The 15,954-nt window shown below is 38.9% G+C and overlaps 2 protein-coding genes and 1 non-coding gene across 4 annotated transcripts; 1 reads left to right on the top strand and 2 right to left on the bottom strand.

The window, feature by feature from the left end:
- Positions 1 to 261: 261 nt before the first annotated feature.
- Positions 262 to 3,169, bottom strand: LOC113773387 (protein NRT1/ PTR FAMILY 5.6-like). The gene is made up of 4 exons (XM_027318023.1): positions 2,945 to 3,169; positions 2,174 to 2,391; positions 1,425 to 1,972; positions 262 to 1,303 (listed from the first exon to the last, which is right to left on the bottom strand). The coding sequence occupies exons 1-4, from the start codon at positions 3,096 to 3,098 to the stop codon at positions 430 to 432; spliced, it is 1,794 nt and encodes a 597-aa protein (XP_027173824.1). The 5' UTR covers positions 3,099 to 3,169; the 3' UTR covers positions 262 to 429.
- Positions 3,170 to 9,241: 6,072 nt separating this feature from the next.
- LOC113776348 lies at positions 9,242 to 12,581 on the bottom strand. Of its 2 annotated transcripts, none has more exons than XM_027321483.1 (2): positions 11,050 to 12,581; positions 9,242 to 9,390 (listed from the first exon to the last, which is right to left on the bottom strand). In XM_027321483.1, the coding sequence occupies exon 1, from the start codon at positions 12,320 to 12,322 to the stop codon at positions 11,291 to 11,293; it is 1,032 nt and encodes a 343-aa protein (XP_027177284.1). In that variant the 5' UTR covers positions 12,323 to 12,581; the 3' UTR covers positions 9,242 to 9,390; positions 11,050 to 11,290. The 2 variants fall into 2 exon arrangements, with proteins under 2 accessions (XP_027177284.1, XP_027177285.1); XM_027321484.1 differs by lacking the exon at positions 9,242 to 9,390 and adding an exon at positions 9,418 to 9,630.
- A 741-nt stretch (positions 12,582 to 13,322) lies between these two features.
- Positions 13,323 to 13,393, top strand: TRNAG-GCC. The gene has a single exon. It is a non-coding gene; the product is annotated as a tRNA-Gly (tRNA).
- Positions 13,394 to 15,954: the final 2,561 nt, after the last annotated feature.

Raw genomic sequence — 15,954 nt, 5'->3', positions numbered from 1 at the left:
GCCATGTGATGTTTGTCAAAACACTTGTTGTCCACTGGACAAATGATCGTGTCATACTCCTGTGCACTAAACGATTGAAAAAAAATAGATAAATAAAGCCAAAAGCGTCTATGTTAAGGGCGAGGGAGATTGGATAAGAGAGGTTTCGCCTGATAATTCAACAGACAAAACTTCATCTTGTAGAATTCATTCTGCAGGGGGTTCGCGGTTGATGTAGTGCTGTCATTTAGATTATCTTGTTTGTTACCTTGCGATAGAACATGGTTCCATATTTTCATTGGAATTACTTAATTTTTTAAACCGGATAGAGCATATATACAAAATGAAAGCCGACAAATACAGTAATAAGATGTATCAGAAGTTACTACTGGAGATTGGAATACTTTAGTTTCGCCTCTGTCGTGACTGACCTAGTAGCATCTGGATGTATTAAGCCATTTCTTCGACTCCTCCACCCTCGTAGCAATCCGCCACCACCACCGTTGTCCTCTGCACGTTCTTGTAAGAATATTGCCGTGCAACAAGCACATATATAGCCAAGTTTACTGCTGTCATGCCTGCCAACAACCAATAAAAGTAGTCCAAGTGGCTGCTATTTATATCTTTCCCAAACCAACTCTTGCCAGTCCTCTCAGTTATGCGATCCACCATAGTTATCAAAGCACTGCTTAGGAAGTTTGCCACTCCAATTACACTTAGGTAAAACGCAATTCCTAAGCTTCTCATGGAGTCCGGGACTTGGTCGTAGAAGTACTCTTGCAAGCCTACGAGAGTAAATCCATCTCCTATGCCAATGATTAGAAATTGCGGCACCAGCCAGAACACACTCATTGATGTTGAAGCTTTAGATGGATTTTCTTCCACAACACCCAGTCTCTTTCTTTCTACCAAAGCTGCAACCACCATTGTCAATATTGAGAAAATCATCCCAATGCCGATCCTGGGCAGAATCTGGATTCCCCTTTCGTTCCCTCTTAGCCTTCTTAAGAATGGTATCAGTATTCTGTCGTAAACAGAGACAGAAACTAGCATTCCAACGGCTGTAATGCAATAAATTGACGCTGGTGGAATGAGAAAACCACCAATGATCTTGCGATTTAGTGCTGTCCCTTGTTTGATGAAGAATGTTGAGGCTTGTGCCAAGCAAATACCAAATTGCAAAGTTGTTAGCCAGATAGGAATCATGTTGATTACTAGTTTCAGTTCTTCCACCTTAGTTACAGTTGCAAGTCTCCATGGAGATTGCTTTTTGTTGGCTGAACAATTTTGTTTGTCATCAACAATTGCAGCTTTGTCAAGAAACCTGAAAGGTGCATGTACGATAGCTTTATATATGGTGATTTCATGTTTTTTGGAGTCGCAATGTGGTAATTAATAAAAACAGAAAATAGATACTCAATTTTAAGACCAAGTTTAGTTCTTACTTGAGCCTCTGAGTGTGACATAAAAGCGTTCCCTGTGTCTCTGCGAATTTGGAAACCTCGTATAAATCACCAGCATTTGAAGGATATGATAGTTTCCTCTTGGAAATTGCTGCAACGATAACTTGAAGCATTGGTGTAAATGGACTTCCACTTGGCCGCCGGTAGCGATAAAAAGGTTTTCCAACACAGAAGATCACAATTGTGGAAGCCATCACCACTGTAAGAATGATATCTGCCATACCCCAGCTGACGTGTTCTTGCACGTAAACGATAAGAGTAACTGCTAGTAACAGTCCACAGCAGAGACCAAAGTTCCACCAATTGAAAAATGACATTTTGTGCCTTCTTTCAGCTGGATGATTATCATCAAACTGGTCAGCTCCAAAACTCTCCAATGATGGCTTGTGTCCTCCTGTTGCGATGGAGATCAAATAGATGCCAAGGAAGAATATCACTTCATGGACCTTCCTGGGGCCGAGGCAAATGCCAATATTGTCACAGGGTTTCAAAGCAGGGATCGTACTAGACATCGTTAAGAGAAGCAGACCCTGGCATTGAGAAAATGGAATTAAAAAACTAAATTTGCTTCTAGGAGATAAGATCAAACAGTAACGCTAGAACAAGCATCCTAATAGTTCTCTATTATCTTTTTGAGTAAATAATAGTGCTGCTTTATGCCTTTCATATCTTTGTTATTCCTGTCATCAAGACAGGCGTTCTTGTTCTGTACTTCAAAGCTAGCAGTTTACCATGATATAGATGATGCATGAGATGAGGACTGTGGAGAAACGGCCCAGGTATGCATCAGCTAAGAATCCTCCAAGAAGTGGCATCATGGTGGTTACCCCAGACCAATAATTGACACCCTTTGCTGCTGTTTTGAGATCTTCATGGATCACTTTAGTCAGATAAATGATTAAGCTTGTTGCTATTCCAAAATAGCTCAACCTCTCGCTGAATTCAACAGCTGCATGTCAAAAGATTATAGTCCCTTGTGAGAATATAAGTATCATGCTCACGATATTGAAATCGAGTTACTTGTCTGCTATAAATCAGGTTTTCAGTCCTTATATTTTTTAGAAAAAAAAAAATTCTCTCCCATTTTTTCGTAAGCACTAAATGAGAGCCCAAGTTTCTCAGCGACATTAAGTATTCTATCATAATTAAAAGTGCAGACATGTGTTGCCAGCCTTCATGCCATGAGCTCAGGATGGAGAGGCTCACTAAATTTTTCCTCTATGGTATTAAAAAGCTCACTGAACTGCCGGCGGACTTTTAAGGGGAACAGAAGATGGAAACATAGAGAGTCTGTGCAGTCCCAAAGCATGCTTCTCTTAATTAATATTTCTGCTTCCCAAAGAAACTATGTACGCTTGCATCAATGATATGCAAAGAAAACACTGTAATGCAAAAGTAATCTTTTTCCAATCATCTCTAGTTACTAAAATAAACTCAGAAACGACCTGTTTGGAATGGGTAGTCAGAAATAATGGACGTAATTAGGTGGCTAAACGTCGTACCAATGATAAAGAGGGAGGCCTTCCAGACGCCTGTTGTAGCGCGACAGGGGACTCTTCCTTTATGATCCACGGAAGCATCATAAACCCATTTCTCCTCGTCAATTTCTACTGGTTCTCCTTTCTTTACTGGATCCATCTCTACTTTTGCGTCCATTACGAAACAAAAATTGGCTGATAAGACTCTCAAGAGTTGGAAGAGGATATTTGAGAGCAGAGAAGGGCTGACAGCTTATTAGTGTGGTGCTCAATAGATTGCTTGGTACCTCTATATATAGGGAAGGATCAGTTCAATCTTTAAGCTCAATGCTGATTGCTGTGGACAAATTTTTCAAATAAAATGAGATCGAGAAAGGGTATGGAGAAATTAAGATGTCTTGTCAATGATGTGACGCTCAAAAAAGCATCATTCCGTCCACTAAAGCCTAAAGGCATCCATGTTCCAATTGAACATTAGAGTCTACTCCATCATCAAAGCTAAGACAAATGTAGTGATCGTTACGACGATAGCTATCCTCCCTCTTAAAACAGTAGATGAATAAATGCAGGACACTTCAACTAGGTCCTAGTAAAGCTTAAAAACTACAAACCAATCCGCTTAGCTTCAGTACATAGTATTAAAGATATGTTAGGTGATGGCTTTCTTGTTTATTTTGCGAAGAAGATTTGGACCTGTAAGTGTGAGAGGCAGCAGTTCTTGTGGGATAACCAGGCAGCAAGGGAAGTGATAACTGATATAGTTCCTTCTCACCTCCATTGTTGTGTCAAATTCAATTGGAAATCAATCGGGCTCATCAAATATCGCATTACAAAGTATTCATATGAGCGCGAATATTGCTAACTTTTAAGCTAGTCTATGAAGATGCCTGGAACAGGATTTCCAAATAGCATTGTTTATTTTAACCTCTATTTTTTTTTTCTTCTAGTGGACATTTTTTTTCCTGCCCCAACTCATTTACTCAGCTATTGACATTGACGATAATCATAAGTAATTCAAGATGAAAGAACATCTTTATGTAAATTATTGTATTGATCAGCCAGTGAAATCAATTTACTTCTCGGAAAGATGATAAAGAACAGAATCTGGCACAAGAAGAGTAGTGATATTTGTCGATTGGTTCCGTGACAGCAAAGCAACTAATCCGAAATGCACAAGAAGCTTAGAACCAATGTGCGTGCATTAGGAGGAAGAACATATTCACGATGAGCAATCATTGTCTAGCTAGTTGCACTTCTCTTGGAGCTCCATCTACTTCAAAGACTCCAAGTATACTTGCATAGTTGCATCATGAGAAGTGCAATATCAACCGCTAGTTTTGGAAAATGACCCTCCGCAAAAAAATTTACAACCTTTTTGCGTTCATATGTCTTTATTATAATACAAAAACGATATTGCATATAAAGTGCTGCCCAGTTCCCCAGGCGTTGACTATGAAGGCTAGTAGTACTTTCTTAGTCCACACAAGAAAGGGTGAAGTGGAGTAGACGGGATTAAAGTTTGATACAACCTTCCCTCCCATTAATGGTCATATGTAAGTGATTTTACTTAAAAAAATTTGGATGAATGCATAGCGCATCCTTTTAGTTCGATAGTGGTTCAATCCCCTTCAAGTTATTCCTGAATTTCCTCAGGTCCGTTCCCTCTGCTTAGTATAAGGTATATTAGATTATATAACAATTATCGTCTGAAAAAAAAATAGACGAAGAAAGAATTAAAGCCATTAAAGGGTGGTGGAGACATGAAAGATTGACGTTAGATGAGAGGGAAAAAAAATCACTAATAATGTCCAACCTCAACTATAAAAAGCTAAAGATAAAAAATGCCCCGTCATTTATCAAGAAATTATAAGGGAGAAACAAAAAAAATACTTTGAGAGGAGTGCAACGTGCAATCCGTGGTCAATCTCCTAGGCGTAGAAGGCATATATTCACCATTGCACATAAATAATCCGCGAAAAAGACGTATCAAAGAGGGAAGGACTTTCAGAGCTTCTTGGGCCAAAATGGAACATGGTATTAGACAGAGTGATTTCCAAAAGAAGAAAAAAAAAATAATATAGTTTATCATATTCGCAACAAGCATTTGCATGCGGAACTCCTTTTGTCTTTATTACTCTTTCGAATGATTTTAGGCCTGAATTAATTGAAATATAACCTCGAAGCGTGGGTTGGTCAAGTCGGGAAGCGTTCTTCAATCTTCATATGGTGTCTACGGATGTTAAATTCAATTTAATAACTTAGTAGCACATAAACAAGTTTTTCTTTGTCCGGCTTTCTAAAGAAATTTATGTTGAAATGAAGTAAAATCACAAGTTACATAAGGGCCAAGAAACAAACTTCAAAGATGCTGTCAAAGCTTAATTACACTAAACCCCCTGAAGTAAAGCTTTAGCCACAGATTTGCCCCCGATATCTTCTAATCGCCACTTTACGCCTATGACTTAGGGTCCAACTTCATGGCTCGTATTTACATTAAAATTGATAGTAGAATGAAATCTATGCGGCTAAACACTCGAGTTCGTAGATTTGCTTACCTTTCTTTTTCTTTCTTCTTTTATTTTCTAGATTTTCTTCCCTATGCTAGTATTATTTGCATACTTTGAATAATTTACCAAATTAATTAGTATACATAATCCGTCTATTTTGTCTGTCAATTTCCACTCTTAATGCGTCATGGTCTATATCACAAGATATTTTATGCTGTTTACGTTGGAAGGCATATTTAATCTGGAATCAATATGCCATAGCATACATATAGACAAGTTAGATGTTATAATTCATTAGTCATTACCTATTGACTTATTAGAAGTAGACATGCCAAAATAATTTTTTAAAAAGATTTTCAAAGAAAATTGATAATTTTATATTTGATGTAATTGTATCAGTGGACAAAGTGCTATTCCCGGTCCTGTGTTATCAAGAGCTTTTGATCGTTCAAGGGTTAGTTGGCAATGAGACTTGACAACATCAAGTCATCGTATCATCTTCTTGGATGGACTTTTTCCTTTGTGGTTTAGCTCCTCCTAAGATGGATACTTTGGTTTGCCATCAATATCATGCCATGCTACAGTATTATCATTGCTGAGCTCTGCGTCTGTTCTGTTGTGCTTCTTCTTAACAGTAGTGTTTGTTTTGATGCATGGCCACGGCCCGAGGCCAGCAGCCTATGCTGCTAGTGTCTGGCACTCGTAATTGTGCCCCAAGTGTTAAAACCGTTTTCAAATGTTCCACTGCCTTAATTAACATTAATCCAAGTCGTGGCACGGAATTTGAGCTATATCGGTGTTGTGTTTCTGTCTCTTTTAGTGGAATTATTGATTGTTGACTCCAGGGAAAAGTGTCGACGAGAAGAATTCTGGGGGCAAGGTGCAAGAAACACCTAACTACAAAGGGTTTTGGGTAATTAGGCCTTCTTTTGATAACTTCAATAATTAAGCAAAGCTTTCCAAATCCATTCTTTAACACTTGTAATGGGCGCTAATGTCCGGTCGGCAGTCGGCTGCAGAGATTATAGTCAACCAAACACTAACTGCTATGAGCATATATATATATCTCTCTAGTGGTGGTCCGAGCATTCTTGACGCTACCAAGAATAAGATGATCACGATGGCACTGTCTATACACACACACATATATATATATATATATATATATATATATGTATATATATTCTGCGAGAGTATGATATTATATTATTTGAATTCCAACCCTAAACTAAGCGAAGTGCGAGAATTGTTATAGCATTTACCAGTAAAAAGTTTGCAATCTGCTATTTCTAATGATGATCCTTTTTGCTCATCAACCAACCTTGTAATCCACCAAGGATTACAGTGAAATTAATTTATTATATAAAATAAAAAAATCTCCCTATTGAGGGCTTCAAGGATAACCACTAATGCACCTCAAAATAATTATGCATGTTTTTCTCGCTCTCGAAAGTCAGATTCACTGAATCAAATGCTAAACTGTACTGCACGCAAGCAAAGGTAAACTGAATCACTGAATCTCGAAAATCTTTGCTTGATTTGCCATCACTTCTGAGATAAAGACTCAATCATATACTAACATATGTGTAGGCAAACGTAAACAATCAAACTTTCTCTTTCTGGATCGAGTACATTCTTTTTGACTCTTGACGAAGAGATTAGGGAGCTAGTCCCGTCATGAAAACTTTGACGGGGTGAATCAGATGAGCATTCCCGAGTCCAGGAAGCTAGTCCGCCGAAATCCTAAAAATTCAGCATGTTTTGCATGTGCTGGGAAACTGGAGAGAAGCGAAACGTGAAATCTTAGCAAAATTTGATCCGTGTGCCTGGACTTAAAAAGTTGTTTATGGGACTGTCGACTGTGAAGAATGTATTCCAATCTTAAGATGGAAGGTAGAAATTTGGTAAACGAAATTCCCCATTTCTGATTTCTCTACCTGCATATTTCTGTGATACAGACACAGACAACACATGCGTTTATTGCGGATTACGTGATCTGTGTCCTATTTACTACTACTTGATGTGGAGGAGCAGTAGATGCGGTGGGTTCTTGAGATTCTACTCTATTTTCTTCACCACACGAATACTGCCTAATGGAATATAAAAAGTTTTCGGGGTCAGAAAGCTAAAGCTGTTCCCTACGTCACGAATTGGATTGGCTGTTCCTATATGAATCTTTCTCAATCCATCTAAATAAAGATCTCCACTTTCCTTGGGTTTTCCTAGGTGCTTAGTAAATGCACATCCATCTCTTGTCCTTTCACACTTAAAAAGAATTTTTCAAATTTAACTTCACTTTTCCAAATGTTAACATGTTGAAATTCATTTTGACATGTACCCACCTGCAACCGTTCCTAGCGATTTTGTACATTTTGTACACGACGTAATTTTATTTACACACGACGTAACTTTATTTGCACAACATGCAATTTTAAAATAAATTTTTGTGAACCCCAAATACATTGTTAAAAACGAGATACAAGAAATGATCTGGACCGTACAAATTTTTTAAGCCAGATCCTGACCGTGCACTGTTCAGGGACGGTCCTTCTGATGACCATCCCTGCCCCGTCTCCTCAAAATACCCATTTGTCAGATTATAATCTTTTTATTAAGACGAGACTTGAATATAAGCTGGACCTTCCCTCCCACTAATTATCATATTAAAAAGTGACTTTGTTTAAAAAATTCAGGCGTATGTGTAACGCACTCGTTTGGTCCGTTGGTGGTTCAATCCCCTCAGAATTATTCCTGGGCCTCCTTAGATCTGTCCCCTCCCCTTAGTGTAAGATAGATTAGGTTATATAACAGTTATCATCTATGGAAAAAAAAAAAGAATATAAGGTGGACCTGACGTTACTTTTTTTCTTCAAGGTATAGATTTTTCATACAAGCATATGCAATTCTAAGCAAAAATTCTAAAGTTTTATATACATATATATATATGGTTATTTCATCCCCTTTTATGTGCTTCAAATAAGTTGTCATTGCTGATCATAGAGAAACAGGTGCCACCATTAGTAATGAAAGAAGAGAAAGATGAATAGATACTCCAATTCCAAAAAATTGCAGTATCTTCTCGCTAACACTAGGGATCTGTTTGGATTATAAATTATTTGAGATATTTTACTGTAGCACTTTTTGTGATGTGATGTATCTGAGATAAAAAGGTAATTGAGAAGATAAAAAGGTGTGTTAAAATTGTAATGATGATGTAAGCAAATAAATTTTAATAAATAATCCTCTATCCAAACAAACCTAGTACTGAATCGGAAGACCTCCAACCACGCCGCAGAATCTCTAGTAGCTTGGGTCATCTTGAACCACAAACTTTGTCTAAAATCATAAACATTAATTAAGAATTCCATGCATAGAATGGTATCCACAACCATGATGGAGTTGAAACCCTACGTGTTTACAGTGGTGGTGACAGCACAGCACTAGTCAAAGCACCATGTATTGGGCGTTGAATGGCACCAGCAAAGATAGACTTAGTGTCATTTTGACCTGTGCTTTCCATGATTAAAGAGAAATTGCTAATGTGAAATCATTCATATCACCACAGACAACGGACACTCCATTGCAGCGCCCGCAACAAGTACTGGATACAAACAGTTTAATCACTTCAGATTTCATCATCCACGTTACTTAAAAAGGAATCCCCTGCCATTAAGCAATTTATCCTGATGGTTTGGTCACTATTTTAGTCGGTTCATAATATGATCTAAAATGGACACTTCACCAAGCACAAAGACCAGAACAAACTCCACTAAAAACAGTTCCACCAAATGCGAAGAATTGAAGCAGGCAAGAATACAAAGCAACCAAAGTCTCAGATACATAAACAGGGTGGAAATTTTCCAATTTGACAAGGCTTCATAAACCGTTCAAAAGTTAGATCTCTCGGTCGGCCACCGGCCACGGAAAAAAGTAAAGCTAGCTAGTATCAAAGGTCCAGCATGCCTACAGAGAAAAACAAAAGAAACAAATGACCTTGCCCTAATAACTAACACACAAGTTTAGAACTTTTTACAGCAATGCAAACTAATGTTATCATCATTTCAAAGGCCAGCGAAGTCAGTCAAGAAAGTCAAGCAAAAACTGATGCACAAATTCTCCCATCATTGTTTCAAAGAGAACTCATTCCTATGCTACAGTTGTCCAAAATTGTAGATTCTGACAATGAAAGATTGGATTGACCATCTGCAAGAATGATCCGTACAATTGTTCAACTATTTACACATAAATATTCATTGCATGAAGATACTTGCCATAAAGGTTTAACTCGCGTATCAATAACCCAAAAAGAAGGACACAATTTCTGATTCTATAAATCATTGCTTCATGACAACCATAATGAAAATGCAGCGAGCACATTGTCCCAGTTTAAATTGTATAGACGGGGAATTGACCAATGTCTAAACACGTAATCACGAGATATTATGACTTCCCTAGCAGAAAGGATGCGTAAACTATACATGCTTTTAGAAGGTTGAGATGATCTTGAGTGTTTCAGTAATAACCATATGATATATGTCACCCATTGGCCCAGCAAAGAAGCAAATACAGCGGCCCTCAACAGAGCACCAAGACACATGCCGCTGCAGTATACCAGGTGTAAGTGGATCACCATAACAGGCAAAATGCTCTCCATTTATTAAATCCGTGGCCTTATACTTGCTGCGCTCAACCTGAAGAGCTGTTTTCCTAATCCACCACATTCTCAAGTCCTAAAAAATGTGTGGCACAACTAATTCTCATTGTCGCTAAATTTGTGTAGGATTTTACAATTTAGAGATTCATGAACTTTGTATCTTGCTCATTCTTTACTTGGAATACTTTTTCTTTTTTTAATTTCCATTTCCTTCAAACAATCCATAATCCAAACAAAGGAATTACTTTCTTTGGAATTGGTTTCCATTTCCCGACCGCTTTCCTTCATTGACCAAACAAGAGAAAGAATTAGGATTTTCAAAGGAATCACTTTCCATTTCCTCGCTTTCCTTTCCTCACTGCTTTCTTGGAACCAAACAGGGCCTAAATGTGCAGGGTTTTAAAATTTAGAAATTCATGAACTTTATATCTTGGTAATCAAATCAGTTGGGATTCATATCTTTTTTTTTTTTTTTGAGGCTTTTGTAGAAAATTAGCAATTTAAAATTGTAAGAATACAATGGACAACATTGGAAATTAAAGAGAAAATTACATATTGCCATCAAGTAAAAGAATTTGTGATCGCACAGTATTTTAGTTTCAGAAGGATTTTGACAAGGGAACAGGGCTAAACATCCATAAGCTGGAAAGCAGTTCAAAGACCCAACCCCCTTCCCAACCTCGCCACCACCAACCTCAAAAATAATACATAAATCATAAATGCATTATATATATATATATATATATATATATATATATATAAACTGATGGCCCCATAGATGCAACTTGCAAGAACACTAATCAAACAAGAAAGTAGTGCATTAGGTATAGTTCAGTACGATTAGTGTCTAAATCTAATACCATATTCATGTAAGCATTGTATAAACCACATTAGATACAATTTATCACAATATACAAACGATGCACCATGGCACACATATATACTTCATGAACAAAGACAGCTAATACCTGGCCATCTCCGGACCTTGGGATCAAATTGACCTTTCATACCAACTTAAAACAACTTAACGATCAGAAGAACAAGCAGTAAAGGCACCAGAAAGTCAGCGCTTTTCTTTTCCATTGCCCCCAGGCGAATCATGATTTCGTTGAACATTTCCTCCCATTAACGCATCCCCTCTAATATCCACCCATGAAAATGCAGCCAGACTCTACTACTTTTTCAACTGAATTATGGTAACATAACTGTTCACGGTCTGTTCTCTTGCTGTACCCCGTAAATTCCATCTTTCTGCATAGACAAATCAAAGACCGCTGATTCTGAATCTTTAGCTTTCTCCCTACCATTAGGCCTCCTCCTACTGTCTTTACAGTTGGAGCTCATTCCATGATCTGTCCATGAACCCTCCCTAACCTGTCCAACTTTTGTTGAATCACCGAAGTTGACATTTCCATTATGATTCTTTCTTAGCTTACTTCTCCAATTCTTCCCGCTGTAGCCCTCACTGGACAGATTATTCAAGTTCTTTTCGTTTGGAGTACTTAAGTTCTTTTCCCCGTTCGCCCCATTTCTCCTCTTCTTAGCATGTTTGCCATTAATCCCGTGCTCAAGAAGTGCCGTTTCATGATCACCTTCCTCCGCGGAGCCCCGACCCAAGTCAAAATCGGAATTCCCGCCCCACAACTCATCATCAGACATGTCATCTAAATTCTCAATTTTCCCATAAGGCTTGACGCTATGAACGACCCCTTTAGGGAAAAACCGAGATGAGGGAAGCCCGTCGTGGGATTTGAACAGTTCCGGGCCATCTCTATCAGACCACATATCGAACCCACCGGGTTTCTGGAAACGATCAGCCAATACCTTCAACTGCTCATCAGCGGTGACGGAGAACAAAGTAGGAGGTTTCTCGACAACCTCCCAAGGTCTCTCGAGCTCGGAAACGGCGGCTTTGAGTTCGGCCCGCTTTCGCATCTCATAGATTTGGCGTTCGCGGGCCAAGCGGGCCTTGAGGAGCTGCTTAGCTTTCTTGGCCTGCATTCGCTTCCACTGCCACTTTGAAACGCCTCCTGGGTATGTTCGGGGCCCACCACCCATCCTAATCGTCGTCGTTCTGAAGGGATGGCGTGTGGTTGTGAGAGAGAGTAAAGATAATCTGGTGGTGAGGGTGGAGGCGGGTAAAAATTGAACATGGGTCCGACCCGAAATGGTTCCGAGGGACGAGAGATGAAAATTTGGAGGTGGTGCTGGGTTCGAAAGAGATGTGCAGAGCGTTGCCATTAATTAGCTTCACTATTAGGCTGTTCACCGTTACACTTACCTGCTAAGATTAACGGTAACGCCCAATTTCTACACCGTTGACAGCTGACAGGGTGAAGACTGAACTGAAGAAATAAGAATGCAGGACTGAAGAGGGCGATGCGATGGAAAAGCTCTTACTCTACTGCGATGAGGACGACGCTCTTGACCCGGAGGGTGAACTTGTGGGTTGTATCATTTAGACTTCCTTTTTTTTTGGTTGGGGGCCCGGGGGGTGTGTGGGGAAATAATTTGGGCCATGGCCCGTTGTGGTCCGGCACTGGTATGCTATAATACTGTAGATCGATCCTCCGTCCCCAAAATGTCAAGACATTAGTCTAACATGGCAGCCCCTCTAAACACAGCACCGCCCGCCCCCCCCCCCCCCCAAACATACCACCCACCCAATAAAACACAACCCAAAATAAAAAAAAAGGCCTTGAAATGGATATCTAAATAATAATTGTCATGGTAAGAGTTAAGAGATGGAGGGAAGTAAGTGAAAAAAAAAAATGTTTGTTTGGAAAGAATATTATTTGAAATAATTACTGTAGTACTTTTTGTGACATGATGTATGTGAAATAAAAAGTAATTGAAAATATAAAAAGATGAATTAAAAAATATATTTATGATACAAGCGAAATATTATTTAAAACTGGTTGTTTTCAACCAAACGATTTATGCATTACACTTTGAAGGTTTGACATTTTTGTTCTGCATCTAACATACGTTCAAACCTGTTTGCGTAAAAAAATGTTAAATCCTACACTACCATGTCAAACACTCGGGAGTAAATAATCCAATCAACAATGTGCACAGAAACATCCAATATTGTGCAGCCCTTTAGCATCTAGATAGTCCTTTTACTTTCTCTCCACGTATCCCTTGAAAACGGAGGGGGCAGAAAAGTAAAAACAGTAAAAATGTCTGTCTTATACTAACTAGAAATGTAATGGATTCGGAAATTAAGCACAAGCGTTCAGCACCAGTGGTCTAGTGGTAGAATAGTACCCTGCCACGGTACAGACCCGGGTTCGATTCCCGGCTGGTGCAAATCCTTTTTTTCCGACTGACTAATCCGGCCATTCTTCTTTTTTGTAGACTTGACTATAACATATTACTGACAGAGAGTACTTTGTCCAAGCAAAGCCTTTTATAACTGATTCTGCTTCTAAATATTCATCCCAAGTCAAGTCGAACTGGTCTCACATCTAAATTTCATTTGCGGACCTTGTGGTTGTGGTGATCCGTTTGGAAAAATCAGTGTGTGTTGTAGGCTTGTACATTAGTATTAGTCTCCCTGCAAATGTCATTGTTCTGTTGCTTCCCTTTTTCAATAATATAAAATAAAAGGCATCAATTGTACAAAGTGTAATATTAATGTCATTCTTTATTTCTTAATAACATTTATTTTGATTTTTTAATCGTGTGAATTACACAAGAATAGTTATATTCTCAGTTGACGTTGAATTTACAATCACCCTTATTGTGAAACCCGAAAATAAAATAAAATGTAGGAACATTTTTATCTTTCGACATGAATTTTTTTAAAAAAAAAATGGTCAAAAGCAATGCAATTAACAAACAGAGGGCTATTAACATTTCCTTTGTACAAAGAAGTATCTTACATAATGTAGCAACTTTTTAGCTCTACTTAATGAGTTTCATAGGCTCTATTTTCCTTTTCTCCTTTTCTAAGTTTAGGCTTTTGACCCTGCGTCCGGCTATACGGTGGAGCAACTATAATATCTGAGGCCACTGATGAGATGAGCGCATTTCGTCCCACTTGAATTTTTCTTTTTGATTAGTGGACTTTGCCCTACAGCGAAACACCACACGAGTTTTGTTCAAATCGAATTTATCTCAGTGCAGTGCAGGAGACAATCTATGACAGGAATTGCTCGTCTAATATAATAGAATTGTTTCTGTCACTTGCCTTGGCTTCCAGTGCTTCCAGGTAAAACAAATCATCTTTTGTTTCCGACAGCCAGGTTGGCACCTGGTTAATTCAAGACGGTATCAAAATGATAAAATTTGCAGCAGCTGCAGCTTCCTTTGTCGAATGTCGATCTAGCAATGTGGTACTGAGAGAAATTGTTAACGGTGTTTCTGATCTAAAAGCCAATTCTCGTGGGTGAACGAAATTTCAGGTTGCGTGCCAGGGTACTCCACTGAATAAGCAAATAATAGCCTCCTGCAATTTGGAACAATGAAGCCGCAGGAAATTTACATACCAGATTGCTGTCGGCTTGTTGCTTGATATTGGAACAATGAAGCCATAGGAAGTTGACTCTGGGACATGGGATTCTTTAATCACACCAGTCCATTGTCCTGATGTTGCTTTGGTACCAATAGTAAGTTTGTTGAGCGAATCTGTAGCCAAAAGCTTTTTGGCTTTTGCAGGTGTGGGAATTTTTCACTCGATCACAGACAACATGCAGGACCCTCTTCTGCTTTCTTAAAGTGCTTCTTGTGTTTATGCTATATGTTGCATGTATCAGAATTGTGAATTCGGACGGAAATAATTGGATTTAGTTTCGGCGCTTTGCTTGCATTGTCTCCGACCAAAAGATTCTTACCAATGCAGGAACCGAGGTTAAAACTTCGAACCCGTGCTATGTATCTCCGCCTGGGATCCAATTCAACCACGAAGATACTGTCCAGGTTGCACTTCAATTTGCCCATGGCTATGGATATCGACACGGACAAAAGTTTGAAAATATTGAATCAGAATTCATATCCAGGAATCAATTACTTACCGGAAACAACTCTTACTCGAAAAGTAAGGTCCATTTTGGAGTATAAAAATTTTTATGCTGGAGCTCTTGTTCAGAAAATAAAAAACTGAAAGAGCTAAAGAGAATAATACTCCAATTGTGGATACCGAGTGCTAGTGACACGTTTAATGCATTGCTCAACGGAAAGAACTTTCGGTATGCTGTGTCATCCTGATCAAGTAAAGTTTATGACTAAAATCCTAGCTCAATTACGAGATGGGCAACCTTTCCAATGAGAATTCGACAGCCTTTATCAGCAGCGGTGGTGGCTCGAGTTTCCAAAGTGCCTTCGCTCTTGGGGAACGAACGTCTACTAGCGCCTGCGGGGGATGGCTGTACCTTTTAAAAGCATTAACTCATCATCTTCCGGCATATTTTGTACCCTTTTTTGGGTGATAGTATGGGGTGGTTTTAAAAAGATGCTGTAGTTTTCTCGGAATCACGCCTCCGCCACAATCGCATTGCAAGGATTTTAGAATTAAGCATGACAGAAATCATGTTCCCAGTTGTCTTCGTGGAATTTTATAATGCTTACACGTGTAGTTTCGTTGATTTCCTCCATTCTGCCGACAATACTGCAACAAATAATAGGATATTACGTAAACCATCATCGAGCCGTAGGATAGGAACTTTTCAGCAAACTACAAAAAGCATTATTTGATTTTCTACAATTACTGTCCCCATGCACCGATACTATATATACGGCGGCGAAGCCCCGTTGTAATCAACCTGCATTGCCTGCCTGCACCGAAAGAAAGCATCTTCCCAGAGAAATATACACCACTCCGCAGTCAACAATGGCTCGATCTCTTCTTCTTTGCTTGATCGTTTTGATGG

Source organism: Coffea eugenioides, chromosome 6 (genome assembly GCF_003713205.1).
Source record: "Coffea eugenioides isolate CCC68of chromosome 6, Ceug_1.0, whole genome shotgun sequence".
Lineage (NCBI taxonomy): Eukaryota > Viridiplantae > Streptophyta > Magnoliopsida > Gentianales > Rubiaceae > Coffea > Coffea eugenioides.
Note: the sequence above shows the minus strand (reverse complement) of the source record. Positions and strands in the feature narration are given on the sequence as shown.